Genomic DNA, 19,222 nt, shown 5'->3' with positions numbered 1-19,222 from the left:
AGGTGATGGATTGTAATTATTCTACACAGAAATCGAAATATAATGATTTACACACGAAATTTATATCATGTTATAAACCAATGTTACTGCAATAAAAAAATAAAGTTTATAAAATGCAAATAAGGTGAAGTTAAGCTTAAAAATAGAATTGCTCCCTTGGGGGCGGCCGGTGAAGCCGAGTGGTTCAGTTCGCAGGCTCTCCTTTGGTGGCCCAGGATTTCACCAGTTCAGTTCCTGGGCGCGGACACGGCACCGCTCATCCAGCTAAGCTTCTGTGGCGTCCCACTAGCACAACCAGAGGCACTCACTGCTAGAATCTACAACTATGTACTGGCGGGCTTTGAGGAGAAGAGAAGGAAAAGGATTGGCAACAGATGTTAGCTCCGGTTAGCTCAGGTGCCCACCTTTAAAAAAAACAGAATTGATCAAATGGACGAGACAGACTGCTTCACGGACTGGCAGGCATATTACAGAAGAATCTTTGTGAACGCTCTAGGAAGGTGAGGACAAGCTGGGGGAGAAGGTTTTGATGAGCACCGGGCGGCCTAAGTCCCCACCCCCAGCCTCTCAGTCTGCCATCTAACCCCGCGGGGGCCAAGTCTCCCCGGAACCCGGCACCCGCGGTTGGGCCCCACACGCGCAGGCAGCCCCGCCCACAGGCCGGCCTCCGTCCTCCGCCTGGGCTGCGGGGCCTGTTTCTGGCCCCAGGCCCGCGCCGAGCGACGCCAGGGCCCATCGGCGCCCACGCGGGGAGGACTACGAGTTCTCTGCCGGAAACGGACAGACGTGATTGGCAGCCCGAGCCCTGGGGGCTCCCCCCCACCCCACACCCCCCGCCTACTTCCAAGGCAGGAAGCGGAAGTGGCGTCACTGGTTCGCGCGGTCTTTTCGTCTCGCGACTCAGCGCCTCGTGGAGTTCTGAAGTCGGTCCTCGTGCGGTGGCCACCTCCTCGGTGCGGCCCGTGGAGGGAGTTCTCTGGGCGCACGGAGGGCGTTAAAGGACAGGTGCGGCCCGGGACCCCAGGGGCTCCGTAGAGAGGCCGGGCCTCCGCTCGTCCGCCCGGCCGCTGGGCCCCGCGCTGAGCCGGGGCGGGAAGGGCGCCGTGCGGGGCGTTGGCGTCCCCTGCGCTTCCCTGGTCAGAGCCTCCGAGTCACCTTCGAGGCTTTTCCCCAGAAGGAGAAGCAGCTCCGCTGTGCGAGTCCCGTTGCTCAGGCCCCGCGCCCTCCGGTTCTCTGGACCTGCGACCCCGCCGTGTGGCTGTGAGTCCGGGGGAAAGTGGTTCGGGGGCCTCTGCTGCTTTTCCTGGGCGACAGAACGTGTCACCGGAGGATTTGGCCTTGTCTTGGCGCGTTCTTCATTTCTGAACGTTACGGAAAATAAGATAGTTTCTTAGGTCTCTTAACCTAAAAATAGACCGCCAAATGAAAGGCAGAGAGGCGTTTATTTGTGGATCGCAGACCTGCAATTCTGGGAGCACGGATTCAGGTAGGAACCCTGATAGTGTGCGCTAGGGAGTAGAAGGGGCTTTTAAAGGAGGAGGTTTGTATTGCAAAACTGTTAATTGGCGGTAGCTCAAAAAACTAATCTTGGCTAAAGGTAATTCATCGGTGAGGCCGGCTAGTGGGAGGCCAAGTCCCTCACTGGGAGGGGCTGCAGGTTTCTTCAGGTGACTCGGTTGGAAAGTTCCTTTTCTGCTCCCTGACGACCTGCATAAGACCCATTTCCTTAATGGCTCCCAGCGCTGTTTTTAAGCCCTTAGACGTAAGTGATTCCATTATTTCACATTTCACAGCTTGCAAGGCTTTGTATATTCATTTACTAGGTGTTATACTCCCACTTAATGAATGTTTGAATGGTCAATTAGTGCTTAGTGAGAAGAGTCAACCCAAGGCTATTCTTAAGAAACTTGTAAACTGTTGGGGGAGGCAAACATCTCTCCAGGAAATAAATGTGTTATTACAAATTGATTAGAGTTCTGGAGCTCAAGTAGATATGGGGAAAGTGTTCTGTATTTGTTTGGTTATACATCTAGGCTGAGAGAGGGGAGAGCATTAAGGTTTACTCCCAGTTTTGACAGTGGAGACGTTTTATTTGGTTGCTGAAAATGCCGAAGGAGGATTCTAATCTCCGGTGTGTACCTGACAGAAAAGGTAAATGACGTCTGTTCATATGAAGTGAATCAAGAGAAAAGAGGAGAAAGTATAGGGGCCGGCCCGGTGGTGCAGCGGTTAAGTTCGCACGTTCCGCTTCTCGGCGGCCCGGGGTTCGCTGGTTCGGATCCCGGGTGCAGACATGGCACCGCTTGGCACGCCATGCTGTGGTAGGCATCCCACATATAAAGTAGAGGAAGATGGGCACGGATGTTAGCTCAGGGCCAGTCTTCCTCAGCAAAAAGAGGAGGATTGGCAGTAGTTAGCTGAGGGCTAATCTTCCTGGAAAAAAAAAAAAAAAAAGGAGAAAGTATAAATGTGTTTTAATCTTATGAACAGCAAATTCATTCAAGGAATTAATCAGAATCAGCAATTCGCTTGTGTTATTATCAACCGTAGCGAAAATATATGTTAATAAACATAGAGTGGTCTTGTAGTCCACCTGGAGGTTCCGTCTCCTACCCAGATCAGGCCTTTGATTCCCTGACCGAACATCCAGAGTAACCCCTCCTGTCTGACTTTTTATAGACACTGTTGCATCTAGGGGACTAGAATCACTCCACAGGTAAAGGACCAGAACACTCCCCTGACCAGGCAGGTTGCCAGAAAGCACTGGAGGCTCCACGTGGCTTGGTAATATCCATGTTACCCTCTCTGTTTCCCACTTGGGTGTCCCAGTGAGCTAACCATGCCATAGTGAAACAGTTGATGAGGAGTCTGAGGATAAAGTTGGTGAGACTGTGCAGATACGGTGATTCTGTGAATGTCTTTCTTATTGGCAAGGGGCTCAGCTCGTTGCTCAGGTCCAAAGGCTTGACTAAATGTGTCCCCAGATCTCCTGTTTACTCGTTTGTCTCCAGGGATCACTGTTCTCACTTGTGCATAAGTCTGCATAAAATCAAGAGACAAAAATGAGTCTCATTTTAACAAGAGAAGTGAAACATAAAGATGTAAGGAGGATTGTAACAGATATCCTAGTGTGGATGGAGACCACCTAAAGAAAGCCAGACTTCTAGATGGGCCCTCTCCCCAAGGCTGGACTTCAGACCTTGTCAGAGAAGATATCATGGCAGCCCATCGCATGGTGAAGACGTTCACAAGGTTGCCAGAACCACAGGTAGTCAACAGTCAGTGGGCAGGCAGTAAGCAACCTCTGGGTGCAGACATGTCATTAGTGGTGGGTAGCTGGAGAGAGGGAATCAGGTGCAAAACCTGGAGCACTAACCGTCCATATAAGGAGGCTGCTGGAAACAAGTGACTGGTGTGCAGAGATGGTGAAGCTGGTGGATGAGTGCTCAGAAGACAGTGTTCCTCCCACCTTTACATTCTTAGAGTAATTAAATATGTATTTCTAAGAACTGAGATAGGGCCGGCCTCGTGGCCGAGTGGTTAAGTTCACGTGCTCTGCTTCGGCGGCCCAGGGTTTCACAGGTTCCAGTCCTGGGCGTGGACGTGGTGCCGCTCATCAGGCCATGCTGGGGCGGTGTCCCATGTACCACAGCTGGAGGGACCCACAACTAGAATGTATGTACAGCTGTGTACTGGGGGGCTTTGGGGAGAAAAAGGAAAAGTAAAATGTTAAAAAAAAAAAACAAAAAACTGAGATATATTGTTATGAACAACTATTTAGCTGTGATCTAGGTGTACGTGAAGAGTGGCGTGATGGGTCTCTGTTGATCGTCAACCAGTGGGCGCCTTCGGTGAGCAAGGCTCTCCGCCACCCTTCATACTGGCAGACGTTGGCATCCAGAAGAGACGTAGTGCTTCGCATGAAGTGCACAAAGACCTCTCCCAAACAGGCCGATCCTAATGTCAGACAGCAGTGTCAGAAAGCACTGATACAGCTACAGAGCTCATTATAAAAGCTTGTGTTTCTCCCAAATTTTAAAAATTTAAATGTATGCCCACTCAGTAGTAATTGTTGCAAATAGATAAAACTTTCTTGACATAGTTAGAAGAAGAAATAGACAAATCCACAATTCTAGTGGGAGATTTTAATAGGTTTTTCCGTATTGTTAAACTAAACAATAGAAGAAAGATTAATTGAGGTATAGTAAGGAAATGTTATGTGAAATGCCTGATGTACATATACAGAATAGTGTGTCCTGATTGAACTCAAAAATTGCTTGTCTGAGAGCACGGGGAAGGAATGAACTGGAAGGAGCAAGAAATCTTTGTAGGGGGATAGCTATATTCTGTATCTTGTTTTTGCTGGGTTTTACTATGCCTGTATGCAGTTGTCAAAGCTCATCCAGCAAATGCTTAAGCTGTGTGTATTTAACTGTACGTTAATTATATCTCAATTAGAAAATATAAGGAAAGTCAAAACATTCTATGTTGCCACTGACTAAACAGATTGGTGGGCCTGTTTAGCCCAAGGACCCCCAGTTTGAGAACCCTGGTAATAAGGACAATTAGACTGTGAGGCTAGACGCACAATTTTTGTGACCATATGTGTTTCTGGGTTGTAGTCATCTGAAATGTAGAATAAGGACTGTGGGGTTGTGAGGGTGATATTGGTTCAAAGATAATGAACTCTGGAACTGTCAGTGGTTGACACCATTCAAAGACCATTTGGTAGATTAGCATTTGGCCATTGGTCTGTCTTTGATTTATTAAAGTTAAGGTTTCTTTTTTAATTGAGGTCACACTGGTTTATAATGTATCCGTTTCAGGTTTACATCATTATATTTTGACTTTTGTACAGACCTCATTCTGTTCGCCGCCAAAAGTCTAGTTGCCATCCAACACCTTCCACGTGTGCCTCTTACTCCTTTTGCCCTCCCTCCACCCACTTTCCCTCCAGTATCCACCAGTCCATTCTCTGAGTGTGTGTGTTTCTTTGTTTATCTTCCACATATAAGTGAAGTCATATGGTGACTGTCTTTCCATCTGACTGACTTCACTTAGTATAATACCCTCAAGGTCCTTCCACCTGCTCACAAATGGCAAGATACTGCCTTTTTATGGCTGAGTAGCATTCCATTCTATATATATCACATCATCTTTATTCATTCATCCCACTGATGGGCACTTGTGTTGCTTCCTAGTCTTGGCTATTGTGATTAATGCTGCGATGAATATAGGTGTGCGTGTGTCTTTTTGAATTAGTGATTTCATGCTCTTTGGGTAAATACCCAGTAGTGGAATAGCTGGATCATATGGTATTTCTATTCTTTCTTTGCTTTCCTTTCCTCCCTGCCTCCCTCCCCCCCTCCCCTCCCTCCCCTTCCTCCCCTCCCTCCCCTCCCTCCCCTTCCTCCCCTGCCTCCCCCCTCCCCTCCCTCCCCTCCCTCCCCTCCCTCCCCTCCCTCCCCTTCCTCCCCTTCCCTCCCTCCCCTTCCTTCTTTCCTTTCTTTCTGTTTTTTGAGGAAGATTAGCCCTGAGCTGACTGCTACCAATCCTCCTCTTTTCGCTGAGGAAGACTGGCCCTGAGCTAACATCCGTGCCCATCTTCCTCTACTTTATATGTGGGATGCCTACCACAGCATGGCGTGCCAAGCGGTGCCATGTCCGCACCCGGGATCCAAACCAGCGAACCCCAAGCTGCCGAAGCAGAACGTGCACACTTAACTGCTGCACCACTGGGCCAGCCCTTCTATTCTTTATTTTTTGAGAACTCTCCATATGGTTTTCCATAGAGTTTGTACTTGTTTGCAATCCCGCCAACAGTGCAGGAGGGTTTCCTTTTCTCTGCATCCTCTCCAACACTTATTATTTCTTGTCTTGTTAGTGATACCCATTCTATTGGGCATGAGGTGATATGTCATTGTAGTTTTGATTTGCATTTCCCTGATAACTAGTGATGTTGAACATCTTTTCATATGCCTGTTGGCCATCTGGATATCTTCTTTGGAAAAATATCTATGCATAGCCTCTTCGCGTCTTTTGATTGGGTGGTTTGGTTTTTTTTGTTTACTTGTAGGAGTTTTATGAATACATTTGCAATATTAACCTCTTATCAGATATGTGGTTTGCACATATCATCTCCCAGTTGCCAGTTTGTCCTTTTGTTTTGTGGATGGCTTCTTTTGCCAAAGAGAAGCTTTCCAGTCTGATGTCGTCCCACTTGTTTGTTTTCACTTTTGATTCCCTTGCCTGAGACATGATATTCAAAGTAATACTTCTAAGACATATCAAAGAGCGGACTGCCAGTGTTTTTCTCTAGGAATTTTCTGGTTTCAGGTCTTACATTCAAGTTTGTAACGCATTTTGAGTTAATTTTTGTGTATGGTATAAGACAGTGGTCTGCTTTCACTCTTTTGTGTGTGGCCGTCCAGCTTTTCCAACTCCATTTATTGAAGAGACTTTCTTTTCTCTATTGTATGTTCTTGGCTCCTTTGTTGAAGATTAGCTGTCTGTAGACGTGTGGGTTTATTTGTGGGCTCTCAATTGTGTTCCATTGAGCTGTGTGTCTGGTTTTCTGCCACTGCCATACTGTCTTGATTGCTCTAGCTTTCTGGTCTATTTTGAATTTAGGGTGTGTAATAACTCCACCTTTCTTCTTTTTTCTCAGCATTGCTCTGGCTATTTGGGGTCATCTGTTGTTCCATGTAAATTTTAACGTTCTTTGTTCTGTTTCCATGAAGAATGTCATTGGAATTCTGATTGGGATTGCATTGAATCTGTCAATTGCTGTAGGTACAATGGACATTTTAACTATGTTAATTTTTTCTGTGTGTCTTTTCTGTGTATTTATCACCTTGCTGCAAGCTTTCTATACCTTTGTCACATGTTCAGATAGAAGAACGTCTTTCAGCATTTCTTTGAGGCAGGTCTAGTGGTGAACTCCCTCAGCTTTTGTCCCTCTGGGATAGCCATTATTTCTCCTTCGTATGTGAAGGATAACCTTGCTGGATAGAATATTCTTGGCTGACAGTGTTTATTCTTGAATATTTTGAGTATATCGTTTCACTCTTTCTTAAGCCTGTCGAGCTTCTGCTGAGAAATCCCCTGCTAACCTACTGGGGATTCCTTTGTAAGTTATTTTCTCCTCTATGGCCACCCTTAATGTTCTTTCTTTCTAATTGACTTTTGATACTTTTAGTATAATGTGTCTTGGAGGAGGTCTTTTTGCGTTGAGATAATTAAGTGTTCTCTTAGCTTCATGACCATGTAGATCCAGTTCCTTCCCCGGGGTTTGGGAATGTCTCAGCTCTTATTTCTTTAAATAAGCTCTCTGCTCCCTTCTCCCTCTCTCCTCCTTTTGGGATACCCATTATCCTTATTTTGCTTTTCCCAACTGAGTCAAATATTTCTTGTATGATCTGTCCATTTTAAGAATATCTTTATTCTCTCTCCTCTCCCCCCAGAATCTTTTCTGGATTTCTATCTTAGAGCTCAGTAACTCTCTCCTCCATATGGTCTGCTCTATTTCCAATGCTTTCTCCTTTATTCTCAATCTTATTTATTGTGTTCTTCACTGCCGGTTTTCCAAGTTCATTTTTTTTTTAGAGTTTCAATCTCTTTGTTGAAGCACTCCTTTTGTTCATTAGTTTTATTCCTGTGGTCAGTGAACTGTCTTCCTGTGTTTTCTTTTAACCCATTGAGTGTCTTTAGGACAGCTATTTTGAATTCTTTGTCATTCGTTCACAGTTTTCTGTGAGTGCAAGTTAGGTTTCTTGAAAAGTGTCATTTTCTTTTTATGGTACTGAGTTCCTGTAGTTTTCACAGTGCTTGATGAGTTGTTCCCCTGCTGGCACATTTGGGTACCAAAAAGCTTTCTTACTTAGATAAGTCTTTGTTTATTTTGATTCTGAGCTACTTCTGGTTGTATTCGAGAGCCTTCCACCCTCTGCTATCTGTCAGGAATTTTCAGTGCCCACCTTGTGCTGCTGTTGACTCTGAGGTTGCTGGTACCTTGTCGCTTATGATACTGGTGTAATTGTGGCTGTCACCCCCAAGGTCGCTTGTACTGTAAGGTCGTCTGCTACTTCTGGGGTTGCCTAGGTCGTGGGTTCTGCCACTGTGGTGGGGGTAATGGGAAAAGTGGGGTGGGAGCCAGGGTCATGGCAACCTCTGTGACATCTGGGTGTCTGCAGGCACCCCTGCTATGGTCGGGGCCTGAAGTTGCAAGGGCTTCTGAAGCTGGAGGGCACCAGGGTTATGGGCCCTGTTGTTGCCGTTGCCTGGCTCTCTGCATGCTCTCCATGGGCTCATGCACCGCTGCCACATGTGCCCTCTGCACTGTTACTCCCGGGTTCTCTGAGAATACTGGACAAGTCTTGCTGGGGGTGTTCAGTTTGTGGGTATTGCTGCTGCTGCCGAGTGGGACAGGGTTATTGGTGACGCTAGCACCGCCACTGCCCCAAGGGCATGGTTACCTAAGTCATGAGCACCACTGTGACTCCCTGAGTCTCTGTTTCTGGTGCCTACGCAGCTCCTGAACTCAGGTTACTGGTACTGCAACTGCTGCCTGGGTCCCCAGGTGTTGTGTGCAACACTTGTTGCTGGCAGGCGTCTTCCTGGGGGCACTGCTTTTGGGGTCTAAATCAAAGGCACCACTGTGGCTCTTACGGCCTCTGGTCTCAGGTGCTGGTGGGAATCCTGGAATCTCAGGTTACGGGCTACACCACTGCTGGTTGGCAGGGTCTTGGATTCAGCCCTTGCTGCTGGCAGGAGCAGTGTCAGATGGGGCTGCCACCAGGGTAGTGGGAGGGGGCTCATTTACAGGTATCATCCTGGGGCCTACAGGAGCATGCACTGCCTGGATTCCTGGGGCTTCTTTTCATGAGTGTCACCTCAGTTCCAGGGGCCTCTAGCTCCAGCTGTGGCCATAATTCCTGGAACTTCAGTCTTGGAGGCTGCTGCAACTGTTTCTCTGGTTCCACCACATCCAGGAAGTCCAGTCAGTCCACCTTCAGATGTATAGATGTGTGAACTTTTCTGGCATTCTAGTGTGCTGTGCACAGAGTACTTTGTTGGTCTACAGATGTCTGTCCTACTGCTTGTATCTTAGAGGAGAGAGACAGAGGGAACAACTCACTCTGCCATGATTCTGACATCACTCCAAAGGTTCTCGATTTTTAGCACAAAGAAATTAATCTTCAAATAAGGAATGTGAAAAGGCAGTTAAACATGAAGAAAGTCTGTGGAAGAAGTGAGTAAATATAAAAGCCATGTGGCTAGAAAATGGAACTGATAAGTAAAATGAAAAGGTAGTTGTCTGAAAAGAAACATAAAATAGACAAATGTTGGGCAAAGTATGATATGGCATGACCCCTTTCCCAAGGCAAGGCAAGGACACAGACCTACTAATCTGAGTGTTTCCAACCAAGACCTGTGGGGGCTTCCCTGTCCTTGAATGTATTCTGAGTTTCTTTTGGAAAAACATTGACACTTCTTATCTTTTAGAGTCAGATGTGGAAGACCTAGTGATTATTTCCCCTTCCCTTCCCTCCCTCCCATCCTTTATTTTCTCACCTGCTGAATCATTTTTATCAGTTATGAATTGGCATGTTACTTATTGCTTTATTGTCTATATTGTCCAATAAAGTGTTGCCTAGGACATTTTCTGTATAAGTTAGTGCTCTCAACTGAGTGCCTGATAGAGAGAAATAAGTTCATTATTCACTGTGGGAATAAAAGAATAAGGCAGCAGTAAGAACTTAAAAGGATGCCCAGAGCTTCAGACTTCTCCAGTATCCATTAAGGGAAGCTCAAGAATATTGACCATATAAATCATTTTACTTTGCGTCATATCCCCGGTGGCAATCTTAACCACTGCTGTACAGTAGAATGTGTAAATCATGTTTATAAGGGAAATATTCACTTAAGCATGTAAGTAATATAAAAACACTGTGATATTTTACATTTTTTGCACATTTGAAGACTTCTAAATTCTCTGCGTACTAAATTTTTATCAGATGTGCTTGAGTTATCTTTAGAAAACACAAAATTTAAAGTTGAAAGACTATAGGGGCCGGCCCAGTGGCGCAGTGGTTAAGTGCGCACGTTCCACTTCTCAGTGGCCCAGGGTTCACCGGTTCGGATCCCGGGTACTGACATGGCACTGCTTGGCACGCCATGCTGTGGCAGGCGTCCCACATATAAAGTAGAGGAAGATGGGCATGGATGTTAGCTCAGGGCCAGGCTTCCTCAGCAAAAAAAGGAGGACTGGCAGTAGTTAGCTCAGGGCTAATCTTCCTCAGGAAAAAAAAAATTAAAAAGAAAAAGAAAGGTGAAAGACTATATTCACACAACTTGAGTAAGTGGTTCCAAATATATGTGAGTTACCAACTTCCAGAGAGACATCTAGTACACATGGTCCTCAGTAAATGGCAATTGATGTTACTGAGACTCTTTTTTTAAAAAAAAGATTTTTATTATTTCTTTAAAGATTAGCACCTGAGCTAATGTCTGTTACCAATCTTCTTCTTCTTCTTCTTCTTCCCAAAGCCCGTCAGTACAGTTATATGTTCTAGTTGTAGGTCTTTCTGGTTGTGCTATCTGGGGCACTGCCACAGCATGGCTTGATGAGCAGTGCCATGTCCATGCCCAGGGTCTGAACTGGCCAAACTTTGGGCCATCGAAGCAGAGCACGTGAACTTAACCGTTCGGTCACAGGGTCGGCCCCACTGATACCCTTGATATAGAGCATACTGTTGTATTGGCTTTCAGTTTCACATTCAAGACACAGAGTCCTTTGGTCTGGACCTGAGCAGTCATGCTGCTGGTTTGTGTAGGAGGAGCTGAAGTGGGCCAGAGAATGCTGTTCTCTACATCAGTTTCCTGGTATACAATGCATTAGGTAGAGTGGCTGCTTGATTCAGCAAGTGTATTGCCTTGACAAATGAAGAGTCACATTCCTCAGGACTTCTTTCCTTCCCTGTGGAATGAAACCATTATACTTTTCTTGATGGGCACCATGGCACACGATTCCCTTTTGTGGCTCCAGGAGAGACAGGACTCCTCTGTGATGTTTGATGGCAGTAATGTGTGTGTGTGTGTGTGTGTGTGTGTGAGATTTCTTGGGTGTGCAGGGATATTTCAGAATTTCAAGCAAGAATGGAATGACTTCCAGGCAGGTGAATGTTGAAATTAGGGTCATCTCTGGGTCCTCATGCCTTTTTTCTTTTTTCCTAGGTCTGCTTTCTAAGGACCCTTTCTGCCTTCCTGAGGAAAAGATAGAGGCAGAAAGGATGGTGACTGAGTATTTGACAAATTTTTCTCAGGTAATTAGAAGGTGTATCCTTCTACAAAATGAGATACTGCATCCACAAAATAGATTTCTTTCTAGATACACCTGTACCAGGGCTTTTAAAAGAAATGAAGCCACTCAAGGACTGAGTCCCTGCTGAATTCCCTCCCAAAATGGAGCCTCTCATATTGTTTCCTGTGAATAATCTCAGTAGTTTGATAATTACCATCTACTGTTGTCTCTTATGATGGCAACTGCATATTTTTTCGTTTTGCTGCCTGCTCTCATGGTAACAAAGATAAAAGTATGCATTTATCAAAGAATTTAATCGCTCATCAGCTTCTTCAGCTCCTTAGGACTCTGCTGCCAGAGGGAAATAAGATGGAGAAGAGCTGTCCATCTAGTTGTGGTCAAATAAGTTCATGTGTCATAGGTTCCATTAAAGCCATAACTGGAAGATATCAACCATGAGTGAGTGTAGATCAAGCTTCATCGCACCTTGCGGGATATGATAAGAGACCTAGACACCCTCTGTTGTCGTTGGATCTCCCATCTTCATTCCCCAGTGAACACTGCTGGAGATGTTACTTTACTGAAGCCAGCTTATGTGTGATGATTTAGGCCTCAGTTACCTTTGCTGATGTGGCTGTGCACTTCACCCAAGAGGAGTGGACTTTACTGGACCCAACTCAGAGAAATCTATACAGAGATGTGATGCTAGAGACCTACAAGAACCTGACCACAGTAGGTAAGGCTGCCATCCTTCCTGTAGCCTCTTATGGGAAAGATATATTCCCAGTTCCAGTATTGGAAATGTGAAATCTGCTCATGGAACTTAACGGACATGAATCTCTACACTAATGGGTGAACTGAACCATAGAACTGTGGTTCTAGGACTAACACCATCCCCATCACTCTGTTAGAATGTGCATTCTCAGACCCACCTTCAACATAGTGAATGAAACTGGCATTAAGCCCAGTCATTTCTGTTTTAACAAAAACAGTGGATGTGATCCTGTTGGACAACACAGTTTAACAACCACTGGTGTAGTGGTTTCTCCACGACAATGAACATTTCTTTTTGCATTTACTTTATTTCTTGCTTCAGTATAAGTCTTAATAGTTTGTAATATATTTATATATATATAAATATATACATTTGAACATGGGTTTCATGGGCCAGAGACAACCAGTCTCTTTGAAACACAGAAAGAGCATATTTGCATTTTGTTCTCTTTTGAAATTATTTTACTTCATTCATTAGAAGTCTAGAAGTTGCTTCATGTGAACGTTTGTCATCTGTTTTAGAGGCCTTTCCCATTAAGATCTCTTTTCCTGTGAACAGAGTATCAGTTGTTCAGACCCAATCTGATATGTTGGTTGGAACAAGAAGAAGAGTTGGGGACAGTGGAGACTGGAGTCTTCCAAGGTGAGTCATCGTGAAGAACTTCGCTGGTCAATGAAAATTTCACGATGTTTGGAATGACAATGAGGAAACTTTAAGACGTGCTTTCTCTTGAAGGCTGAGGTCAGTGTTCTCTGATGCTTTGGGATATCATGAGCTTCTCATACATTCTTACTTTACATTCGGTCAAAGTTTCCTATGATCTCAGAAAAAAACCTTGTCCTGTTTGTCTTTTAAGTTAATCACTTGGTATATGCTCTTTGTCCAGAACTTTCCTACTTTCTTTGCCTGATGATATTCTGTCTCTTTTCCCCATCATATTTAACTTCCATAGAATTCTTCTAATTGATTGCTGAATCTTTGAGTACACATCCTTATTCCAAAATTTTGGCAAAGTCAAACTCCTCTAATCTGTCTTATCTTTTATTTAATATGTTTAACTTAGAAATAATACAAATGAGCCTACTATTCTTAATCCCTTTAATGTACATTTCTGTCTGTAAATTCCTACATATTTTCTCCTTGTTTATTTTAGAATGGGATATTCAACTTAAAACCAAAGACTCAGCAATTCAGCAGGGTATGTTTTGGGGAAAAGCATCCAATAGTATAGAAATGGTAAGTTTTAAAAGACATATTTATTTTCCACGTTTAGAAAAGGTTGGGATTTTCATTAGATAGAACACGAGAGCAAGTGAGAGATATTTGAGATGAGTGGCATTGGCCCAAGAGAGAGCAATGACTCTGGAGAGGTATTGTGAATATGGTGAATTTGGGAATATTTTAAACCTAACTTGAAAGTTGTTGCTTCAGAATTCCAAGAATGACTCATTCCCACTTATGTAATTTGCCACTGAGTTTTCTAACAATACCATGAGACCGTACAGGAATCTTAGGATTTGAGTAGATGGCATATCGTTCTGGCAGAGAGATTCCATCCTTAAACTTGAAAGAAATGAACACAGTAGGAAGTGTATGAGTGTAATGATAACGATGGAAATCATCATCATCATAATGATGCTTCTGCTTTGAGATGGGTAAGATAAATTATTGAGTTTGAGAAATCTTTGAATTATCATTCTTTTATTCATCAACAGGAAAGAATCCACAGTGGGTGGGAACTCTATGATTGTGAGCAATGTGGGAAAGTCTTCAGTGAACATTCATGTCTTGAGACCCAGAGGAGAACTCAGAATGGAGGGAACGCTCATGAGGATAATCAGCATGAAAAACGCTTCCTTGGTCTACACACGAAAACCTCTACTGGAGAGAAATTTTCTAGGTTTAGTCAGTGGGGAAAAGCCATCAGCCTGAGTTCAGATGTTACGTACTCAAAAACTAGCATGCAAGAGGAAGCATTCAAATGCAGTCATGGCAGGAAAGCCTTTGTGAATCAGTCTTACATTCAGGCCCAAACGAGAACTCACAATGGAGGAAAACTGTGTGAATGGAAGGAATATGGGAGATCTTTTATTCACTCCACAAGCCTTGCTGTGCGTGTACAAACTCAAACTGGTAACAGCCATTACGAATGTAAGGAATGGGGGAAATCTTCTGAAGGGATCTCATACTCTCATTCTCTCATTGAAATTCACACTGGAATAAAACTATTTATCTGTAAGGAATGTGGGAAAAGCTTTAAGCGTTCTGTGCTTGTTAATGCTCACTTGGGAAGTCACACTCTTGAGAAACCTTATGAATTTAAGGAATATGGGAAAGCTTTCACTCAATCCTCAGGCCTTGTTCACCACAAAAAAACTCCCTCTGAAGAAAGGCGTTTTAAATGTGCCATGTGTGGGAAAGCCTTTCCTGCTTCCACAAGTCTCCATTACCATTTGAGAACTCACAGTGGAGAGAAGCCTTTTGAGTGTAATCTATGTGAAAAACGGTTTGCAAGTTCTTCACAATTAATCTTTCACAAACGAACTCACACTGGAGAGAAACCCTATCAGTGTGAGGAATGTGGGAAAGCCTTCAGTCGATCCTCAAACCTTATTGTCCATAGAAAAACTCACAGTGGAGAGAACACTGTTGAGTGTAGTATATGTGAAAAAAGATTTACAAGTCCTTCATCCTTAATTGTTCACAAGCGGACTCACACTGGAGAGAAACCATTTGAATGTAAGGTATGTGGGAAAGCTTTTGCTGTTTCTTCAACTCTTCGTTACCATTTGAGAACTCACAGTGGAGAAAAGCCTTTTAAATGTGACACATGTAGGAAAGCCTATGCTGATTTCAGAAGTCTCCGTTACCATTTGACAACTCACAGTGGACAGAAACCTTTTGTGTGTAGTATATGTGAAAAAAGATTTACAAGTCCTTCATCCTTAATCATTCACAAGCGAACTCACACTGGAGAGAAACCCTATGAATGTGAGAAATGTGGGCAAGCCTTTGGTACTTCCTCAGCTCTTCGTTACCATCTGAGAGCTCACTGTGGAGAGAATCTTTTTGAGTGTAATCTATGTGAAAAAAGGTTTGCAACTTCTTCGCAATTAATCTTTCACAAGCGAACTCACACTGGACAGAAACCCTATCAATGTGAGGAATGTGGGAAAGCCTTGGCTAGTTGCTCATCTTTTAGTTACCATCTGAGAACTCACAGTGGAGAAAAGCCTTTTGAGTGTAATCTATGTGAAAAAAGGTTTGCAGGTTCTTCACAATTAGCCTTTCACAGGCGAACTCACACTGGAGAGAAACCCTATCAATGTGAGGCATGTGGGAAAGCCTTGGCTACTGCCTCAGCTCTTAGTTACCATCTGAGAACTCACAGTGGAGAGAAGCCTTTTGAGTGTAATCTATGTGAAAAAAGGTTTGCAACTTCTTCACAATTAATCTCTCACAAACGAATTCACACAGGAGAGAAACCCTATGAATGTGAGGAATGTGGGAAAGCCTTCAGTCGATCCTCAAACCTTATTGTCCATAGAAAAACTCACAGTGGAGAGAACACTGTTGAGTGTAGTATATGTGAAAAAAGATTTACAAGATCTTCATCCTTAACCGCTCACAAGCGAACTCACACTGGAGAGAAACCCTATCAATGTGAGGTATGTGGGAAAGCCTTGGCTACTTCCTCAGCTCTTAGTTACCATCTGAGAACTCACAGTGGAGAGAAGCCTTTTGAGTGTAATCTATGTGAAAAAAGGTTTGCAACTTCTTCACAATTAGTCTTGCACAAGCGAACTCACACTGGAGAGAAACCATTTGAATGTAAGGTATGTGGGAAAGCTTTTGCTGTTTCCTCAACTCTTCGTTACCATTTGAGAACTCACAGTGGAGAAAAGCCTTTTAAATGTGACACATGTGGGAAAGCCTATGCTGATTCCAGAAGTCTCCGTTACCATTTGACAACTCACAGTGGACAGAAACCTTTTGTGTGTAGTATATGTGAAAAAAGATTTACAAGTCCTTCATCCTTAATCGTTCACAAGCGAACTCACACTGGAGAGAAATAAAGAATGTGGGAAAGCCTTCCCTCAATCCTCATGCTTTATTGCCCACATAAAAACTCAGGCTGGAGAGAAGCCTGTTAAATGTGACACACATGGGAAAGCCTTTCATACTTCCTCACATCTTAATAAACCTGTTAGAACTCACACTACATAGAAGCCTATTGAGAGTAATATATGTTGGAAAACATTGGCCATTTCTTCATACAATATAGTTTACAATCTCTCACTGGAGAGAAACCTTATAAATCAAAGGAATATGGGAAAGACTTCAATTTTCCCACTTCCTTTCAGTCATTAAAGAACTCACCTGGAGAGAAGTCCTATCCACGTAAGGAATGTGGTGAAGCCCTCGGTAGTCCTGATTCACTTCAAAGACGTGAAAGGACCACACCGCAGAGATGGTTTCAAATGTAAGGAATGAGGGAGAGCCATCAGAATCTCCTCACAGCCCAGCCTGTGAGAACTCTCAGTGATGCCATCCTATTAAGAAACATGGAAAGCCCTTCCCTATATTTTTTCATTGAAATATACATTTATTGTATATATGAGATCTTGCAGTGGAGAGAAAACCAAGTGAAGTAAGATGTGGGAAAACTGTTCTGGTCATGTTCACTTGTGATCTCACTGTGGAGAAAAACTTTATGAATGTAAAAAAATGTACAGTTGTCATCATTTTCCATTAGATTATTTCTCATCTGTAATAAATATGGGGTTATTCACAGTCAAGAGATTGTGGGAATATAAGAAATATAGGAAGTGCTACCGTGAGTGTGAATCTTGGGGTCTTCTGAGAGGCACACCATTCTGGGTGGTTTGATTGATCTGTTTTAAGCTATTGTGGTTAGTCCCTGAGCATTCCTGTGCCCGAGGTGTTCTTTCCAGTGATAGGGCAGTCTAGTTGCTACAGTTTCCACGCTGCTGCCTGGTTAAAAGTGGGTCAACAGAATTCAGTTAATCCTCTTATAAGTACCTTGATCATCTTGTTGGGTTGACATGGACTTACATTGTGGAGATTGTGACTGTGTAGAGTGCTCACCAAACTCGTTCACAGTGAGTCACACCAACCAACATGGTTAAAATACATCATAAATTTTGTAAAATTACCTTTTTCCTCTCACAGCTGGTCCTTTCAGATAAAAAGTCAGTTTCAAGCATAGGATGAGTGGAGAAAAAGAGAGAGTACACCTATAATGGGTGACACCCTGATTTTGTGGCCTTTGTGGGTGAACAACAACCCTACTACCTGGGGATGATCTTTAATCTCAAGCCCATACAGGATGATGGTGAGAATCATGAGTGTTCTCTTTCAACCATACCCAACACCACAGCCTGGGAAAACAATGATATTTGTCTGAGTCAAGCAACAGCTGTTGGAGGTGGTATGACCTGCATCTGTGTTTGTCGTTCTATCCATGGGCGGTGAAAATTGAAAAACTCACGTGAATGTAGCTGGTCCTGATAATCTGGTGTGCTTGATGCCCTCACTGGCAGTTCCTGAATGTGACCCTTGAGTATGGACACAGACCAACACAATGTGTTTTCAGCTTCAGTGATACAAAATCACATATTTCAGATGCTGAAGCAGCCTTGGCTTACATCCAGTATTGCCATCAGGTGTGCAGGTGTTTTTTTTTTTTAAGATTTTTTTTTCCTTTTTCTCCCCAAAGCCCCCCGGTACATAGTTGTATATTCTTCATTGTCCTTCAGAGTCCTTCTAGCTGTGGCATGTGGGGCGCTGCCTCAGCATGGTTTGATGAGCAGTGCCACGTCTGGCCCAGGATTCAAACGAACGAAACACTGGGCTGCCTGCAGTGGAGCGCGCCAACTTAACCACTCAGCCACAGGGCCAGCCCCTGTGCAGGTGTTTAATGTCACTTTCTTAAGGCTTAATCAAAACACTCTGGGGCCGGCCCCATGGCCGAGTGGTCAAGTTTGTGTGCTGTGCTGCGGCAGCCCAGGGTTTCCCTTGTTCGGATCCTGGGCGCGGACATGGCACCACTTGTCAGGCCACATTGAGGCAGCATCCCACATGCCACAACTAGAAGGACCCACAACTAAGATAGACAACTATGTACCAGGGGGTTTTGGGGGAGATAAAACAGAAAAAAAAAAAAAAAACCTCTATGATAATCTAAGTCAAGCTTAACAATAAATTCAGATCAAGAATTCTCTGTGCATATTAATGTTACATTTGTGTGGAGGAGTATGTCATTTTATGATTTGCTCTTGGGTATATATATTGTAATTTATCCAATATGTTGCCTCTTTTATTGTGGGCAACAGCACTGATGATCAGCAGAGTAATCTTAACCTTTTGTGGGCAGTGTAAGCCCATCAGTTGGCCTTAGATGATATCCTAACTGTCTGAAAGAAGACCTATGGGTCCTGTCAGAATGTGTCACTGTTGCCTGAGCCTGAGAGCTTATGGGTGGTGTTTGAGGTCACACCTGCAGATTGGCCTCATTCTGCTGCTGGAACTCCTAGTGACAGCATCCTCAATAAGTGCTGTACAAGAGAAATGGAGCAGATTTGGTCCCAGCTTCCGTTTGTCAATGCTGACAAAGTGGCATATTCATGTGAAAAATCTCCAAAAGCCAAGATGATGTGAGTCATATATGCTGCAACACAGTGAACCTTTAAAAATATCTTAGGTGAAAAGAAACTATTGATAGAAGATTGTATGATTTCATTTACATGAAATGTAATGAAGTATGAATCTATTGAGACAGGAGATTTGAGTTCATCTGTATGTTAAGAGAGAAGGGAAATTAGTGTTTTGACACCCAAGGCTGCTTTTGAAGTGATGAAAACATTCTAAAGTTATAACTTTACACAAGTCTGTGCATTTTCTAAACAACATTGGATTGTATAGATATAAATGGATGAATTGTACAGTATGTGAATTATATCAGTAAAGCTGTTTAAAGAACCAAATGAGAAAATTATGATAGTGCCTACGGCATTGGCAAGTTATGAGCATAATAAATTTCATGTCTGTGAGGCATCTAGCATGGTAAGATGCAGCAAACAGTAGCTTCCAGTTTTCTTTACCACTACATATGACAACAATTT

General features: G+C 43.7%; 1 protein-coding gene across 3 annotated transcripts; it reads left to right on the top strand.

The window, feature by feature from the left end:
- Window positions 1-884: 884 nt before the first annotated feature.
- Window positions 885-17,253, top strand: LOC100058982 (zinc finger protein 26-like). Of its 3 annotated transcripts, none has more exons than XM_070273132.1 (6): window positions 885-1,005; window positions 11,236-11,324; window positions 11,912-12,038; window positions 12,636-12,719; window positions 13,231-13,313; window positions 13,793-17,253. In XM_070273132.1, exons 2-6 carry the CDS (start codon window positions 11,292-11,294, stop codon window positions 16,151-16,153), a joined length of 2,688 nt encoding a protein of 895 aa, XP_070129233.1. In that variant the 5' UTR covers window positions 885-1,005; window positions 11,236-11,291; the 3' UTR covers window positions 16,154-17,253. The 3 variants fall into 3 exon arrangements, with proteins under 3 accessions (XP_070129233.1, XP_070129232.1, XP_023501231.2); XM_070273131.1 differs by having other exon boundaries at window positions 898-1,260; XM_023645463.2 differs by having other exon boundaries at window positions 934-1,486.
- Window positions 17,254-19,222: the final 1,969 nt, after the last annotated feature.

This window comes from Equus caballus, chromosome 7 (genome assembly GCF_041296265.1).
Source record: "Equus caballus isolate H_3958 breed thoroughbred chromosome 7, TB-T2T, whole genome shotgun sequence".
Taxonomy (NCBI): Eukaryota; Metazoa; Chordata; class Mammalia; order Perissodactyla; family Equidae; genus Equus; species Equus caballus.
Note: the sequence above shows the minus strand (reverse complement) of the source record. Positions and strands in the feature narration are given on the sequence as shown.